Source organism: Lithobates pipiens, unplaced genomic scaffold, assembly GCF_037356315.1.
Source record: "Lithobates pipiens isolate NorthernLeopardFrog02 unplaced genomic scaffold, aLitPip1_a1.2 Scaffold_1, whole genome shotgun sequence".
NCBI classification, from domain to species: domain Eukaryota; kingdom Metazoa; phylum Chordata; class Amphibia; order Anura; family Ranidae; genus Lithobates; species Lithobates pipiens.
Genome location: NW_027507685.1, coordinates 210,261,793 through 210,280,331, shown reverse-complemented (window position 1 = coordinate 210,280,331; position 18,539 = coordinate 210,261,793). Strand labels below are relative to the sequence as shown.

Below are 18,539 nucleotides of genomic sequence, written 5' to 3'. Positions count from 1 at the left end.
TTGATTTTTTCACGTATTTTCACTTTATATATAATTTTTTTTGTACGTTTTTTTTGCATTTTGGATTATTTATGCAGATTCATTTTTTGCACTATATATGCTGTATTTATCATATAGTGGGATAGTATCTCATTTGCACTCTATTTTGGTATTACTACTCATTGTATATGTATAAGCACTTTTAGGTAGCGCCGCATTTTTATTTATATCATGGGAAATGTAGTTCCAAAACATCTGGGGTGCCAAGGTTCACCATCACTGCCCTAGAGAATAAAATGGATGAATCGCTGCAATACTTTATTTCACACCATATTTGCGCAGCAGTTGTACAAGCGTAATTTTTTGGGAGAAAATACACTTTTTTTTAATAAAAAAATAAGACAACAGTAAAGTTAGATGAATAAACGAGAATGGAATTGCGCCAACTATTATCTAATTAAATAATTATGTGCCGGTGCTGCTCCTGAAATTAGTGAAATACTAATACAAAATTTAATATTAATCAAATGGGGGCTAACTGATCAAACAAGTGAAGATACGTGATTACCAAAATGAATACCATTGTGTAATCAAAAAAATATATAAAAAAAAATATATAAATATAGAATCTCAAAAAAATGGTATGTATATAAATGTGCACAAAAATAATAAAAATTTATGAAAAAATTTAGTTAATGAAAGTCTTAATTTCTGTAATTCATCAGTCCAATATATATTCTCCAACACTGTGATTCTGTGAATTAAAGTGCTTCAATATTCTGAAAAAGCAGTGCTCTACCTAAGGTGAGTTATAGAATGTTCACCAGATGAATTCAGCCAGCAAGTGACCATCAAGCATGGATAATATGGATGAAATTTCCTTCAATTGATGGGTGCAATCACCATGATAATCAGCTAATAACTACAAAAAGTGAGTGTATGAATATAAAACTCTTCAAACGATAGATCTGACCACTGCAATAGTTAATTCCTGTCTCCTTTCTTGGCTTAAAGGGTGGGGGAACGATTCAGCCCGAGCATAAGTTCGGGCCAAACATTGCACGTTTGGGTGTTCACTGAACACCCAAATTTTCACTATTTGGCAATAAAACCTGGAAAATGAATAATTTCTATGCAGAAGTGAGCCTGATTTTGCACTCTCCAGCTTTAGTAATAAATCCAAGTATGACGCCATGGGGGAGATTTACTAAAGTTGGAGCACTCAGAATCTATTGCACCTATACATGGTAGCAAATCAGCTTCTAACTTTAATGTGTTTAATTAAGCTGTGACAATAAATCCTCGAAGCTGATTGGTTTCTATGTAGAGCTGCACCGGATTTTGCACTCTTCAGTTTTAGTGAACCCCCCCCCATGTTTGAGGTTGCATGATGAGTATTTCACCGAGGGTCAGCAATCATTTTATATTTCCGAGCTCTTGAAGCATTGGTGTTGGGTTCTGGGGTGATCTCTAGGTCCTTCTTGTCCACTGTAGGTTTTAAAGTGAATCTTTGCAGTATAGTAGTAAAAAACAAGAAGAGTTCCATACGAGCCAGACCTTCTCCTGCACAAATGCGTTTACCTAGAGAGAAAGGACAAAAAAAAATCTGCATTTTAATGCCATTACAAGACCAACTTGCAGTGCAAAATCATGTTTGTCAGCAACCTAGTGCCCAGGAACGCCTGATTCTAGGCTTGCGATGCTGATGGTTAGGGCTTAACAACTCAACAGTTTCTTTGCAGACAATGTAATTACATATTTAGTTTCATTCAGTTTTTTTTAACATTTTATACAATTTGGTAACTTAAAACCCAACTTGAGGATAAATGTAAACCCCCCTTCCACCTACTTCTGTCTGATTGCTGGGTTAAGATAACAAAAAAAAAAAAAACCTCTAAATATTCTAATTACCTTACGCCATGGTCAAATAAAGATCCAGCGACTGGTAGGTTTTCTCACTGTTTGCCTCCTAAAGGGGCCTTAATCCAGATGGCAAATGAAGGCTTTCTCTTAGGATCCAAAAGAGGCCTGATGTTGGACAGAGAGGAGGGAAGGGGGCCAGCCTTCAATAGTTAACACGTGGCCACTGAACTAGCTGTCCCTGCAGGTGGAAACAGTGTCAGCAAGGGACTTAGATGGGGGACCTAAGAGAGTATAATTGACTTCACCAGGTAAGGAAAAAATATCAGTTGGCAGGATGGGTTAGATGAGGGGAAGGGAGGGGGGTGTATGAGAAATAATGTTTTCCTCGAGTTGGGCCTTAACAAAGCACATTCTTGATCATGACCTGACCCCACTGCATCATTCCTGATCTGACCCATGTGCAGCCTTCCGGTTTCATGGTTGTAGGGCACTCACGATCTGACCCCACTGCAGCCTTCTGGCTGTAGGGCATCTACACAACAAAAATGATTGCCATGAGACTACAGTCCTGTCCAGATATTTTCTCATATCATGGCACAGTTGAACTGAAGAGGAGGATTTAAAAAAAAATCAAAGCAAATGAATAACTGCCCTAGTAAATGTTGTCCGAGGGATTCATTTTCATACATATTTATATTTTTATTCTTCAAATTCATATGTATATTAAATTTCAACATCCATACCATGCTATGAAGGAGAGGGCATGTTGCTGAGGCATGAATTGAATTGCTTTTATGGATTAGAGGCACTGTGCAATAAAAATCACACACACAGGTTGATCTGGGTGGACCTTTGTATTTTTTCAACTTTAGAAAATTATATAACTATGTGCGAGTCTTAGATAGCTTCTGGTGTTCATAGAAAGGATTGCCACTTTAATCATTACAAAGTTCTCTGGTACCTGCAGAAAATGGCATGAAGGCATCATTCTTCTTAAAGGCCCCGTTCTCATCAAGAAAGTGCTCTGGGTCAAACTGAGTTGGGTTCTTAAACCATTTAGGGTCTTTCAAAACCGATGTTAGTATGGGAGCCACCATAGTGTTCTGAAATAAAAATAAGAACTAAATTATTGTCTTTGATTTTTTACTTAGAATTCTTTTAAATTGTGTATATTTTTTTTAGATACCTCTTAATATAAAAAAGGTACTTTAGAGGTTTATATAAACTAATTGTGGTTACTCCCAAGCCTTGCTATTTTCTTCATATAGTTAGATAACTGAAACTGCTTTAATAGCCTGTCCTCAAATTGTTTCTTCTTTTAGGCCCCTTTCACACATACGGACCATTTGACTACCTGTTGATGGATGAAAAACATAAATCAATGCATCTCTATGGGAAAACGAATGTAAATGGATGACCACCCTTTTGCATCAGTTTACATTCGTTTTCATCAACATTGTCAGGGCTGGGCTCAGCCTTTCCTTCTCTGCACTGGCCGCTCAGCTGTCAGCTAATTGCCAGCTCCCACCTCTCTCCACAGTTACTCAGCTGTTGATCCTATCCTGCTCATCAGTCCTGCCTACTTAAGTGCCGGTTTACACTGAGGCAGCATGACTTGCAGCGCAACTGCCTCAGGCGACCTGAACAAGACAGCAGCGGCGACTTGCAAAACGACTTCTATATAGCAGTCAATGCAAGTCACCTCAAGTCACCCCCAAAGTAGTACAGGAGCCTTTTTCTAAGTCGAAGTGACTTGAGTCGCTCCTATTAGAACGGTTCCATTGTACAGAAGGTAACATGACAGTGTGAACCGACTCTTAGCCATCCAGTCCAGAGGAACTCTGCTTTCGCCTTGGTCAACATCACAAGAAACATCTCCTGCTTTCCTGTTTAAAGACTGGTTTTGCTGACATCCCTTCTGGCTCCAGATCCTGCTTGCTGTTCCTCTACATTGATCCCTGACCTCTGGATTGGCTGACTATCCATTCCAGTTACTGAAGTTTGGCTATGTTTTGACTACATTTGTTCTTTTCCTTTTATTATTAAACAAGTGCGATTTAACTGTACTTCTGTCTCAGTCTGTTTTCATGGTTTCTGACAAACATCTGTTTTTTGGAATGGATCAAAGCCCTATTTTTCTTCCATAAAAAAAAAAAAAAGATTGAGCAAAAAATGGATGTAAATGGACAAACAATCCATTTTTGCATGGCTCTGGGACTACAGTGCTTAAGGACTCTAGCTAGCAAATGTAAAAAACGGATGAAAAACTGATGTAAACTTCATCAGTTTACTTTCTGTTATAAAACATATCTAATAAAAAAAAATATTTTTCTTTTTCTGTGTTAAAGTATTTAAGATATGTATTCACTATGTATGTAAGTAATGTATATGTTTGAAATTGTTTAAGTATGTGTAATGCTTTACAATAACGTGAAATAAAATTAGAATTAAATATAAAACATATCTAATAAAAAAATAAAATTAATAAAAATCTAATTTCTTCATACATTTAGGCCAAAATGTATTCTGCTACATGTCTTTGTTAAGAAAAATCCCAGTAAGTTTATATTGACTGGTTTGCATAAAAGTTATAGCATCTGCAAACTACGAGATTTTTTTTTTACTAGTAATGGTGGCGATCAGCAACTTATAGTGGGACAGCGGGCAATTTGACACTGACACTGTGGGAACTGCCTAACTGCCACTGACATCTCCAGTGACACTAATACAGTAATCAGTGTTAATAATATACACTGTCACTGTACTAATTACACTGGCTGGGAAGCAGTTAACATCTAGGGCAATCATGTGGGTTAAATGTGTGCCTATGTTTACTATGCATAATGTGTGCTGATTTTGCTTAGCAATGTGCTGTTTTTTATTCCCTGCTTTGTAGGAAAACAAACAAAAACCGTCACATTGTTGCTGTCAAAAGAGAGCTTTGTGTTTACATACACAAAGCTCTCACATGTTACATGTTAGTGGGTTCTGGGCATACATTGTTGGCCTCCCCTTGAACTATTACAGGCCACATGCCCTCAACATGGAGGGGTAGGTGCTTTGGGGCAGGGAGGGCCCCACGTATTTTTTTTTTTTTTTACTCAGCTGTCAGTGGGGAAGCCCATTGACAGCTGATAATAGCTTCCCAGGCCCCACTCCCTAACAACTAACTTATTCTGCCCACTGATTGGGCAAGGCTTTGTGCAGTGCAATGCAGGGCATTTGGCGGGTCAAACTCTCACAGAACACCCTGCAAATTCAGGTGTTCCCGGAACGGGGTGAACAGCCAATGTTCAGCCCGAACTGATGCTTGGGCCAAACTGTTCATCCAACTCTACTCAGCACATACAAGGTCTGCTGCCAGAAGCCCATTTGTGTATTATCTGATAAAATGTATGAGCAAATACTTTAGCCTTTGGCAAAGAGCAATAGGCGAAACAGAGTACTCCATCATCCAACTAATCATCTAGCCCTTCTTTATGTAGTTTTTCTAAAAAATGATTACTAACTTGCACATGTTCTTTAGGACCATTAGTCCCACATCTCTAAAATCACCTTGGGAATGTGGTATCCCCGGAAGGTTGTGTCTTTGCTGGTACCATGTACTAATCCTACAGGGAAAATATCAGCAAATCTCTGGATCTCGTGTATAACAGCATCTGTATATGGCATCTTGTTCCTGTCTTCCACAGACAGAAGGCGATCTTGTCCAATCACAGTGTCAATTTCCCTCTGGACCTTTTCTGTAGATTGTATAAAAATCATGAAATAAATTATGAGAAACTTTCCTTATACAAAAATAACAATAATTATGACCAGCACTTTGGACTATTTGTAAGTATGGAAACTTTCACATAGTTTAAATGGCAGAACACGTGCTAGAACACTGTTTCTCAAACTATTTTTCAGTCAATGCACCCTTTAAAAATGATGGACAGTCTCAAGGTAATCCATTCTAAAATGTAAAAACGATTCTAATATTCTATTATATATAAGTGCAGCAACATCCACAAGTCCAAGTAGGACACCCAATGTTAGAGGTTTCTAAACTGGTGCTGACTAGTATTCAGATGTTTCTCCATCACTCCGCTAATGGGACCCCATCGCTGACGGAGAGGGGCAGGGGAGGTCAAACAAGGATGCTATGCAGGCGACTGACATCCAGCTTATCAACTGATGATGTCATTGGTCATCTAGAATGTTGTAATGGTACAGAATGAAAACCTGTGACTAATGCCACATACATGCGACCGGACCTTTAAATGGACTATGTCCGACGGTCTTCCCGACTGACTTTTGGCGGAGTTCCGATGGACTTGGCCACACACAAGCACTTCAAAGTCCAACGGATTTGAACATGATGACGACCGGACTAGAATAAGGAATTTCGTAGCCAGTAGCCAATAGCTGCCCTAGCGTCGGTTTTCCTCCATCGGTCTACCATACAGACGAACTGATTTTTCGACCAGACTCGAGTCCGTCGGAAAGATTTGAAACATGTTTTAAATCTAAAGTCTAAAGTCTGTCTGATTTTTAGACAGCAAAGGTAAGATGAAGCCTACACACAATTAAATTGTCCAGCGGATTCGTTCCGTTGGACCTAGTCCGTCGAAAAGTCTGATCGTGTGTACGCAGTATTAGTGTAAATAAAAGGCAGCCTTCATCCACACTCTGGCATGTATACAAATTTTGGGAAATTTTTAGGCATTTTACCAAGGCACCTTGGTTGAAAAAGGCTGTGCTAGTAGACTTGAGCCATGTATACATTATATGCTCCATACCTATGGCCTCATATATTTCAAGGGGATCTGTCAGAAAATAAAACAGCTGCAGGGGAAACTTCTAAACTGCCTTAGAAATTGCGTGTGATGTAGCATGGGAAGCAGATGACAGAAACATGATTTGAGAGCCATGGGAGAACTGAGTTTTAAAGCTTCAGTGGATAGTCAGACAAGTAGGTGGTTAAAAACTAGAAAGTCAGCCAGAGACAAGACAAACAAAAAGAGATACATGAGTAAGAGAATGGATGTGGCGCTTTGCTACAAATCCGGTAATAGCCATTAGCCTGCAGGGGGTCACCCTTCCAAGCTCACTTTACCTACCATTTTACCTATTAAACATGGAAACCCAGCCAAACAAGGAAACCAGGATTCACAAATAGAACACAGACTGTATTAGGCATATGAACAAGGGCAAAGGATAAAGGAATGAGAGGTGGTGGCTGGAGTGTGCTGCTGAGTCAAAAATGCTGCTTGCTGCCAGAGTTTGTGCTGCTTTAGAGCGAGGCTGTGCACTTGTTTAGAGGCTGCTGCTATCTGAGGGACCCAGCGAGCTGGAGGAGAGGAGCATCACTAGCTTCAAAGAAGATTGTCGCTACAGAGTCCAGAGTTGCCACCAACGCCACAGGTTCCATGGGAATCACACATTGAACATTGAGGTTTCCAAACACCAGAGAACAGGATGAACTTTCATAACAGACTGTAGAGTAGTGAGAGGCTGCTGAGGCCTCCTTGAAAGGACAGTGCCACCCTAACTTGGAACTTAGTTTGGTGACTTACCCCCCCCCCCCCCGCCCCCTTTACTGTGTGATTGCAAATCTTGAGTGCTCCAATGCAGGGTTCTGGGCTCCAACATTTAGTACCACACTGGCCAGTGGGAGGAGTTTTATGAGACTATAGGACCCTTCAGCCTCTAGGTGAGCATCACCCCCCCAGATTTAGCATTCAGGTAACCCCAGAGGGGATTGGGTCCAGAAATACTTGGCTCTTGCATTGCCATTTTTGTATTGTACAATATTGTTGTACTTTGTGATTGTTAATTTCTGTTTTTTTTTTTTTTTTTGCCACATTGGATGTGTAGCCTGAATACATGCCCCTTCTTCAGCCCAAGTGTGTCAGAGGGTGTGGCATTGCCAGAAGGATTGTTATCATCTGGAACCATGGGGCCTATCCAACAGCAGCTCCTTCAGGGGTATATGCTATATGGTATATGCTACATAATATCCTTGTGATAATATCCTTTACCATTATAAATGTTGTAATTCATGCTTATATTAAAATTTATGACTTACATTTAGGGTTTGTGTATGGGTTAAAGAGTGGTTTTAGGATTTAGTGATTTGCCTTTTTTCAGGGGGGCCGCATATTTGTGCATCTCCCAGCACAGACACCGAAGTCTCATGAAGAGCTCTGGGCCCCGTACTAACGGTTGGCACCCGGAACTCTCGATTCCAGGTCACCTGATCTCTGTGATAGCCTCTGATTGGCTATCACAGTGATCAATCAATCTGAAACTGGGCCCTGTGTTTTTTTCTCTGTGAATGGAAGAGAGAGATGCATCAGGAGCAGGAGAATTTATTTATTTATTTATTTTACTATTTTGGGACAGTTTTCGTTTGATAATGAAAACAAAATAAAAAAATCAGGAGATATCCATTATCCATTTACCTCCAAATGAAAGCCCAATTTGTTCAGAAAAAACAAGGTATAATCCACCTAGATGCACAAAGTAGTTGTGGTGATATTTACAGTTTTACTAGCATGTCAAAGCTGCAAAATTGTGCTTGGGTATTTAGATGTATTTTACCCTTAGGCATGAAGGGGTTCAAATGGAGCTTTAAACACACTTTAAATGCAAGTTCCACTGAAAGAAACAACACTATGAAGTTTTTTTCTTACAGATCCCTCTCCTTTTCTATTTTATTGCTTGACTTGTAAAGTCTCTGCAGGCAGATAAGAGATAAGATAAGTCTACCTGGTTCCTTCAGATAAGAGATTCTGGGAATGTAATTTTTAAACTTGTTGATGAGGTAACGCCTATGTGTACATAACAAAGAGACGTCACACCAGATGGCTATATAACATACAGTAGACATGTGCAGAATGAAAAAATGTGTTTTTGTTTCATTTCGATTCATTATTTACATAAATTCATTTAGTTCAATTTGTTAAATTTGTTTTTTGAATTAATTTTATTTATTCAAATTCGAATACCATTCAATTTCTAATTTATTCTATTCAAAATATGGTTATATTCTTTCTATTCTATTGTTTTTTTTCTATTCATTTTTTTTATTTTCTATCCTGTTCTTTTCTATTATATTCTATGCTTTTGTAATCTATTCAAATTTATTCTATTATAAATTTAGAATTTTGGAAAACGGTTATATTGTTATATGCTTTCTATTCTATTCCTTTCTATTGTTTGTTCTATTCTTTTATATTTTCTATTATATTCAAATTAAAATTTATTCTATTTGAAATTTGAATTTCAGAAGATGGCTATATTCTGTTTTATTCTATAATTTTTTTTATTCTGTTCCTTTATTTTATATTCATTTTTTTTCTGTTTACTCTATTCTTTTATTTTCTATTCTACCCCTTTTATTTATATTCTCTTTTTTTATTCTTTTATTTTATATTCTGTTCTGTTTTACTCTATTTATATTATATGCTTTTATTTTCTATGATATTCTAATATATTCTTTTCTACCATATCCCTTTATTTTATATTCTATTTTATTCTCTTCGGAAATTTAAATTTGATTTGAAAATTTTTCAATTTAAAATTTCATTCAAAATTTTGATTTGTTATTTTGGATTTGTTTAAATTAGTTACTATTGTAATTCGGAAGTTCAGATACATCCAGATTTCTGAATACCGAAAATTTGGCCGAATTTCAATTCGGAACGAAACAAATCGCACATGTCTAACATACAGTAACTTTGATTTATAAACACGACATGTGATTAGTAGGTCAAGACAAGCATTGATGTTGGCTTAGTTTTTGTTTCCAATTTAAATTAACCTTCATTTCATCCATTTTTTTAGTATATAGAAATTTTTTTAACAAAGCTGTTATGTGGACAATAGCACCACAGGTGGATATAAAGCAACAAATAATGTATAAAGAGCAAAAGTAATACCTTGTATCTCTGGGTGTTTTAGCATTATTAAGAAAGCATATCTCAGAGTACTACTTGTAGTCTCTGTACCAGCAAAGAACAAGTCGAGTACTGATCCCAATAGGTTTTCCTCGTGATATTCTGTATTTGGGTTATGTTTCTCCTGAAAGAAAAACACACAATTGTAGGTAGATGTCTATATATGTATGCATTCATTGTATAATATACGGTACACACACGTATACATAAATAAAATAGCAGGGGGAAGGGCTGCCAGCCATGATACCTACATTATAAGTACGGTATATGCTTACTGCCTTAGGTCCTCCCTAGTGGGTGTCTGTGTATTAATCTAGGTTCAAATCTATGCATTTTCGAGTGCGCCTTTAGATCTGCAGAAACACACTACAGTCCATTTAATGTTATTTCCTATTGGTCCCATTCACATCTGCAATGCATTCTTTGGAGAGGTGCAGGAACTTGTTAATACACAGCAAGGTGCATTTTTTGTTCAATAGACTTCAACAGAACTGCATCAAAATACATATATGTAGCACTGGCCCCTGAAGGAGCTGCTGGTTTTATTGGGCTTACCGTTACCTTCTTGACCTCGTCTCTGTCTAGGGTTTCCTGTGGTAGATGGCCCAAAGAAATGCAGAAACTGACGCTGGATCTTCTTTTGGGTTATTTATTTGAAATAGAAACAAGATCTCTCAGTTTAAGGTAGAGGGTTAGGAGGAAGTTCAGGAACTTTGGACTGTCAAAAATTAAAAGTCTTTATAGAAGGACTCCAGAGAATAACCGTTTCACAGCTGGATTTTCACACCCCCTGGATAGATCCCCCTCTCACTAGACCTAGCAGCCGGTAGGGTGTTAAGTAAAGAAAAGTCTCTGCCACAGACTTGAGCTTAGAATACTTGAGAAAAAGTCTCTGCCACAGACTTGAGCGTAGAATACTTAAGGACAAGTCTCTGTCACAGACTTGAGTGTAACTGAGGGACATAGACACATTTATAGAGCTATCATACGGTACCAGTATCTCTCAGCCGGTCCAGCGATACCGTATGAGTGTGGATCCATGAAGTGTCCTTCAACTGAGCCTCCAGGCTCCTTCAGAGAAGCCAGCCTTGTGCATAGCCTTCTCCTGAAGAGTCCTCCCCTGGATGCTTCTCCAGTTGCTGGGCCTCTCCTTAGATGAGAAGGCACCGGCCCACCCTTGAATCACCAGGACTTGACATCAGGCCTGTCCCTGAAGTTGCTTCATCATGGGCTATCCAGCCTCGAGACTTGGAAATCCATGGAACCGCACCCCAGGACAGGAGGGCCATGGGGGCTGGTCAGGAGGACCTGAACCAAACAGACAGGAAATCCTCTGGCACGGAACCCCGTAACATGTGATGTCAGCACCTTAAATACCACCTCCCAGAGTGCACAGCAGGAGAACACTCCCACTGGGCTGGTTCAGAGAAAACGTGGCACTCAATACACCCAGCTAAACTCGTTCTACCACTTGACGGTGGCGACAGCAACACCTGTGTTCAAGGAGAACCAAGTGCAATCCAGCTGGACTGGTACTGAAATCATAATTTGGTAAAATTAGCCCTAAAACCCAACTGTGGTTTCAGAAATATTCATTTTCAAAAACATATAGTGCATGCTCATAAGGAGCCAGCGCTACATATACATACGTTTTTTACTTGTTTTTGCAGATAGGCCCGAAGCAAAAAAAATAGGTGTGGGGCAGGCATGATTGGGCTAGCAGGGGAGTACAGGAGCTATAGAGTTAAAATGGCATTGTCAAGTGGTAGGTAGTATTACATACCTTGATTGGTGGGCTGGAAGATTAGTGGTGGGATAGCAACAGTGTTGAGGTGGGGATGTAAAGGGCAGCGATCTCTTAGAGGTAATGACTATGAGAACCTCCCACCCTCACACCCTGTGGATGATAGACTTGTAGGTGGTTGCAATGGCATGGCGATTGGGGTCTTTGGAGGCGTCCACATTTTTTGTGTAACATCAGAGTAAGGACCCATGTATGGTATGCTATCCTCTGTGTAATTTCAATTAACCGCGGATTAACCGGGAAATTGTGGAAATGAAGGTGTCTGCAGAAGTTTGGGATTGTCCTCGACACGGTGTACTTTGGCTGAGGACCTTTAAGTGATTCTGCAGACACAAATTTGTGGTTGGTTCATTAGTGCTTCCGAGGATCGACAACCTTGGTCATTATCATTATTATATTTCTGTTCAAATGAATGTTTATATGTTGTTAATTCTTAATAAATGGCTTCTACGGCTAATTTTCACTCCAAAAGTGTGCCGGTCTTATTATTTAGTTATAAGGGACAGGTGAGTTTCACTGGGTCATAGTGGTCTAAGGAGGCAGGTTATTTACAACATTTGGTATGCCTTAATCATGTGTTTTCCTGCATGACAACAGACACGTCCTCCTAACAACAGCATTACATAGCTTGCCATTGGCCTAAACAAAAAATACAAAACACATTAAAAACACATAAAAAACACACATTACCCAAAGGGTGCCTTTTCTCCAAATGCTCCTTTATGGTTTAATCCTACTCTTCCTCAATTTTTTAAAGCACCAGAGCCTATTGCATGGACCAAGTATAATATTAAATTACTTTCTCAAGTGATTACTGATCGGAAACTATCTACTGTACCTTTTCTACATTTACTTTGACTTTTAATGTCCCAAGCTCCCATTTATCTATATATTTCCAACTTTTTCATAGTTTTCATGCACAGTCTCCACAGGATAGCTTAACGATTAGACAATCCAGTTTAGAACTAGTGCTTAGGTCTGAGTGTCTGGATAAGCCCCACCTTGAGATTGTATTTTCATCTTAGATTAATTTCTATCCTGCCATTAGAGGATCTTAGAGCTAGGTGGGTACGAGATACACCAGATTTAGATATGAAGGATTGGAAGGGTGTGTGGCATTTCCCTCTGCGATCTTTGATATCCTTGAGAGATCGTATGATCCAATATAAATTGGTACAGCATATATTACGTCTCATGGACTTAAAAAGATAAGTCCTGTGTGCTCTTTGGAATGTTGGCGATGTGGTGCAAATCAGGGGGATTTTACACATATTTTCTGGACTTATCCATATATAGCTATCTTTTAGGTGGAAGTGGTGGATCTATTGAACTCTATCACTTCTGTTCTGTTACCAGTTGCACTGTCTGTCTGTCTACTGGGCCTGGTAGAGACTATTGTTCCCATGGTGTCTGAGTGAGTGTTTGCTAATATAGCATTATTTTACACAAGAAAAGCTATTGCGCTGCATTGGAAGAAATTTCAGTCCCCTACGCTCTCATATTGGAAACAATTGATAAATAATAATCTTCCATTGTATAGAGATACTTACATGAACAGGGGGTTGTCCAAGTAAGTATGATAAAGTGTTGGCAAAGTGGCTGGACAAACCGTATACAGGATTGAATGCCCATGGGGGCCATTGTTTATAATATGTGCGTTCCCATATGAGAAATGTTTGGGGTCATTGTGCAAAGAAAAAACTAATGTTTACTTTAAAAATCTTTTGCTCGTTTTTTTTTCCTCCATTGGATTAATAATTGTTATATTGGATTTTGAAATTGTATTATTATATTTTTGGTTCAGTGTGTATGATGTCTTGTTTTGTTTTGTTTTGTTTGTCTGTTTAATAAATGTAATAAATTTACTAAAAAAAAAAAATAATAAAAAAAAAAATATTACTAGTTTCAATTTTTCTCTAGACCCAACATAAAAGACAAATGTTTCTTGATCATTCCATCACCAGTTTCAGTCAATTCCTGGACTCACCTCTTCCATCTTTATGAGGAAACAGTCTATGAAGTCCTGTGGATCGTTCTCATCCAGAACCTCTCGGTGGGACTTCACTGTCTCCCTTACAAATGCCCTCAGCTTTTCAAAATTTATAAACATTTTCTGATGGGGTCCAGGAAGTCTTCTGATCAATTTTGGGAACATGCCTAGGATCTAAAACAAAATGTGGTTTTAATTTAGAATGTAAATAAATCCACCTGCTCTGAATTAATTTCACAACATTAAATAAGTCCCAGTGTTGGCACTCTCTCTGTAGGGTGTCATGGCATTGGATTGGATGAATTATTAGATACTATTTAGGAAAGTTGATAGATTTTTGGCTAGTTTTAGGCCAAGTGTTTGGTAGAAATTAATCCAAGATATAACCGGCACTCCATGTTTAGGTAAACAGACAGGACATTTTAATGTCACCAACTATTTTTTAGGCTAGATTCAAACATGTTCTTTGCAAATTTCCCCTCTGTTTTCACTGTGATATTTTCAGAGCAGCTATTCGGTGGTTCGACTGCGATTTAAATGTGGCTTAGATGGACATTTTTGGAGCTGGTGGCCACCAGTGTACCATAAGCTGGTTGTTAAGGAGTGGACTGGGAAGCTGGCCTCCACGTCCTTAACAACTGATGATTCATCAGCTGTCAGCGGAGTTCCCCACTGACAGCTGAATGTATTGCATGATTACTTATGTGCCATGTAAGATAGTAAATAAAATTGTGCAATGAGAGGGACCGCTGCACTACTGTCAATGGTAAATCACCTACCACTCCAAGTGATTATATAGAAAAATGAATGGTGTGCTGTTCAAACAAATAAAATCATGAATACACAAATAGATACCTTATACTGTTCCATATAACAATGTGCTCAGTGATACCATATATACTATACAGTGAGATGTTGAAAATAAATCATTTATAAAAAATAATTTATTTTCCTTTGGATGTTTATTATCACATTTCACTGTATAATATGTATGGTATCACTGAGCACTGTGTTATATGAAACAGTATCTATTTGTGTATTCATGTTTGTAATTGTTTGAACAGCACACCATTCATTTTTCTATGTAAAAAAAAACGTTGCTGGCAAAAAAAAAATAGTGAAAAAAAACCCTTTTGGGTCTGGTATGCATTTTGAGGGGAACCCCCACACCAACATTTTAAAAAATAATAGCATTGGGTCCCCAAAAATCAATTCACCAGGCTCTTATCCGAGCATGCTTCCTGGCAGGCCAAGAAAAGGGGGGGGGGCGAGCGAACAACCCCCCCAAAACCATATCAGGCAACATACCCTCAACATGGGAGATGCTTTGGGGCCCCCCCACCCCTCAACATGGGAGATGCTTTGGGCCCCCTCCACCCCAAAGCACCTTGTCCCCATGTTGATGGGGACAAGGGCCTCTTCCCCACAACCCTGACCAGTGGTTGCGGGGGTCTTCAGACAGGGGGTTTATCGAAATCTGGAAGCCCCCTTTAGAAGGGGTCCCCCAGATCCCACTTCCTCCATGATGATAGATCTACACAGGGGGGGACTTTTTTTTTTAAAATAAAGAACTTGTCAAAAACTCGTGTTGTGTCTTTACCTACTTTTTACACTTGTTTGGTGAATGGATAGGAGTATTTTGTATCCCATACTCATTTACATAGGGGACCAGGATCTGGGAACCCTTTGTTAAAGGGGGGCTTCCAGATTCCAATAAGCCCCCTGCCTGCATACCCCCACAACCCCGCCCAGTTGTGTGGGGAAGAGGCCCTTGTTCCCATCAACATAAGCAGAGCCCCCTAACCACAAGGTTCTCCTCATGTTTAGGGCATGTGGCCTGGTATGGTGCAAGAGGGGTAGCGCTTGCTCGTTGTCCCCCCCTTACCTGGCCTGCCAGGCTGCATGCTTGGATGAGTGTCTGGTATGAATTTTGGGGGTGCCTTCCCTTAAAATCCATATTTAAAAAATAATGGTGTTGGGTCCCCCCAAAATCCATACCAGGCTCTTATCCGAGCATGCAGCCTGGCAGACCAGGAAAGGGGGGGGTGAGCAAACACCTGCACCTCCCCTGCACCATACCAGGCCACATGCCCTCAACATGGGGAGACGCTTAGCGGTGGGAGGCTCTGGGGACTGGTTTCATCTAAAAAAAATCAAGCACAGCCAGTTGCTAGTTCTTGCAACAATGGTCACCCAGCAGTTTCTGCTGCTATCCATAGATACGAAGATGGATTCTAACCAAAATAACATGGATCAAGTGACAATTATTTCACTTTTCTCAGTAGACTTTAGACATTAAAAACGGTATCATGGGTTTATAAAATGAACTTCAATGGCAAACACATTGGAGATGTCCATGATCGTATTCCTGCTTTGCCTTTATATATTCACCTGACCAGATCTGGAGTTTATACCACTGAAGATCTCTCTAATATATTCCAGAAGGGTCATAAACTTCTTGTCCTCATAGTCAAATCTCTTTCCGAACACAACAGAGCAGATCACATTGGAAACGGCTAATCCCAGCAGATATGTTGGGTCAAATGGAGTGTCTGTTGTAAAAGAGAAACAGCTAGTCATTCTTTGAAGGTATATACCACCATATAAGCTTGAGTTGAAGAAGATGAAAGCAAGTGCGCAAAATTGTACAAATTCCAGTGAGGCACGGAGTGAAAATGGACTGAAAGGGATTATAATGGAGGGCCAGGCATGACAGTGTGGACAATGAGTCATTCCAGGGGTTAATATGGGTGGTAGTCTGTGTGTGAGAAGGGGATGGGTTAAGGAACTTTGTTGGAGATGGGAACAGCCACGGGAGCAGCTGGAGAAGGAAGACACAGGAGGAGGCAGTTTTTCTCACTGCTCCTCCGCTTAGCAGCATGGCTGACATGGATTCTCTACTGGCGAAATTGTGGGCAGGGGCAGCGACTCGTGGGGCGGACTGGCTAGCCAGGCAAGTGGGGATCTTGGTGGAGGATGAGGACGGTGGATCCAGCACAGCATCGGAGACCCCTCGCATGCAGAGATTGCGGCCTTTTGGTGCGTTTTTCGCCTGGGCCACCTGCGTGGCCTGTAAGGCACACAAGGAGCCCAAGGGAGGAACGTTCATTACTGCCGGCAAAACGGTCAGTATCCGGTGCTCAAGCAGGACTTTCTTTTGGGGGCAGTGGAGCATGGAGCCACGGCCTCAGTCCTGGGTGGATGCCGGTTTTGCTCAGAATGGTGCTATTGGAGCTGTTTCCAGTAGTGTTGGCCATGGAACTATGGGGGGAGGCTTGCCGGAACCTGAAGTTGAGGCTGAATTGCGACAACATGGGGGTGGTCCAAGTGATCAACCTCATGTCGGCGTCATCGCCACCTGTGATTTGGCTGTTGCGCGGGTTGGTTTTGAGGTGTTTGAGTTTAAACATTTTAATTGATGCTGTTCACATACCGGGAGTGGACAATAATTTGGCTGACGCTCTGTCTCGCTTTCGGTGGGACAGGTTCAGGGAGCTGGCCCCTGGCACGGAGAGAGACAGCATTCCTTGCCTGGTGTGGATTGGGGAGCTGGCATTGGAGTTATCGCAGGATGGATTCACCAGTCTGTAAGCGGAGCTACGTGGGCGTACTACCTTAAGGTGTGGAAGGAATAGTCATTACTGGTGCAAGACCGGGATTGGGAAGGACAGGTCGGAGGTAAGGTTGCTCGTGTTGTACTTTGTATCCCGGCACATAGAACAGGGGGTTATCTGTTGCTGTCTTAGAGAGGAAGATGGTAGGGCTGTCCTTCCTGTTTAAGTTGATGGGGGGTGAGGATGCAACAAAGGATTTCTGGGTAAGGCAGGTCGATCTGTGGGTTGCTGGATGCGGTGTGTACCTCTCAATATGAGGTGCTGCTGTTTAAGGCTGCTTTTTTGTTAGTATTTTACGGGGTGTTCCGGATAGGGGAATTAGTGAGCCCGTCACGGGTTGCAGTTGGAGGGATTTTGGAGAGGGAAATATGTTGGAAGAGGCTAGGGTGTGTTGCATAAGTCAAAGACGGATCAACAGGGCAAGGGTGTGGATACTTGGCTGTTTACACTGCCAGGTTCTGAAGTCTGCCGGGTAGGGGCGGTAAGGAAATCTGCGAAGGTCAGGACGGTTGGGGGAGGGTCATTTCTGAAGCACGAGGATGGGTCCTACTTATCTAGGTTCCTGTTTATTGCAGTGTTCAGAAAATGCCTGACGAGGGCAGGTTTGGATGGGTCAGAGTATGCATCGCACTCCTTCCGCATATGGGCAGCTACCAAAGCTGCCAGGTGTTGGTTGGATGAAGTGGCTGTGCGTTGGATTGGTACATGGGAATCAAGGAGATTTCATTCCTATATTAGGCCCCATATGGTGACTGAATAAAAAAAAGGAAAAAATGGGGGTGTTAGTAGCAGAGGTGAGGTGGGTGTGTGTTATGACGGAGTTGTCACTGCGCTGATGGCTGGATCAGATGGAGGTTCCACGCAACTCGTCTGGATTCTTAAGCATTCTTATGTGTGCTGGGGGGCCAGGATAGGAGATGCTAGGCCGGATGGACGGCAGCTAGGTATCTCTAGAAGAGAGGCGTATGTGAGTTGGTTTGGTTCGCCGGGGATGTTGTGGGAGAGAGTGGTCAGGGATGTGTTGCACTATGCCAGTCTGGATAAACCTTCGGAAGTCTTGGTATAACACGTGGGGGGCAATGACTTGGGGCCACGCCCGGTCAGGGATCTGATTGCTGGCATCAAGTCTGACTTCTTGCAGTTGCGAGTGACTTTCCCTGATACAGTGTTGCTGTGGTCAGACATAGTGGCACGGACAGTTTGGAGATGGGCCAGGTCAGTGGCAAGTATCCAGAAGACACGGATTCGAGTGAACAAGGTGGTGGGGCGGTTTGTGATAAAAAATGGAGGCTTGGTGATCAGGCATCAAGAGCTGGAAAAAAATGTTGGGCTTTATTTAAGGAAGG

General features: G+C 40.9%; 1 protein-coding gene across 2 annotated transcripts in view; it reads right to left on the bottom strand.

The window, feature by feature from the left end:
- Nucleotides 1–635: 635 nt before the first annotated feature.
- Nucleotides 636–18,539, bottom strand: part of LOC143982570 (cytochrome P450 2B1-like) — a 39,230-nt gene continuing 21,326 nt past the window's right edge. For both annotated transcript variants that reach the window (XM_077481421.1, XM_077481430.1), the window contains 6 exons: nt 15,971–16,131; nt 13,577–13,753; nt 9,768–9,909; nt 5,398–5,585; nt 2,804–2,945; nt 636–1,560 (listed from right to left, as the gene is read on the bottom strand). In XM_077481421.1, the coding sequence (XP_077337547.1) occupies nt 1,379–1,560; nt 2,804–2,945; nt 5,398–5,585; nt 9,768–9,909; nt 13,577–13,753; nt 15,971–16,131 (992 nt within the window). In that variant the 3' untranslated portion in view covers nt 636–1,378. The remainder of the gene's footprint in view (nt 1,561–2,803; nt 2,946–5,397; nt 5,586–9,767; nt 9,910–13,576; nt 13,754–15,970; nt 16,132–18,539) is intronic.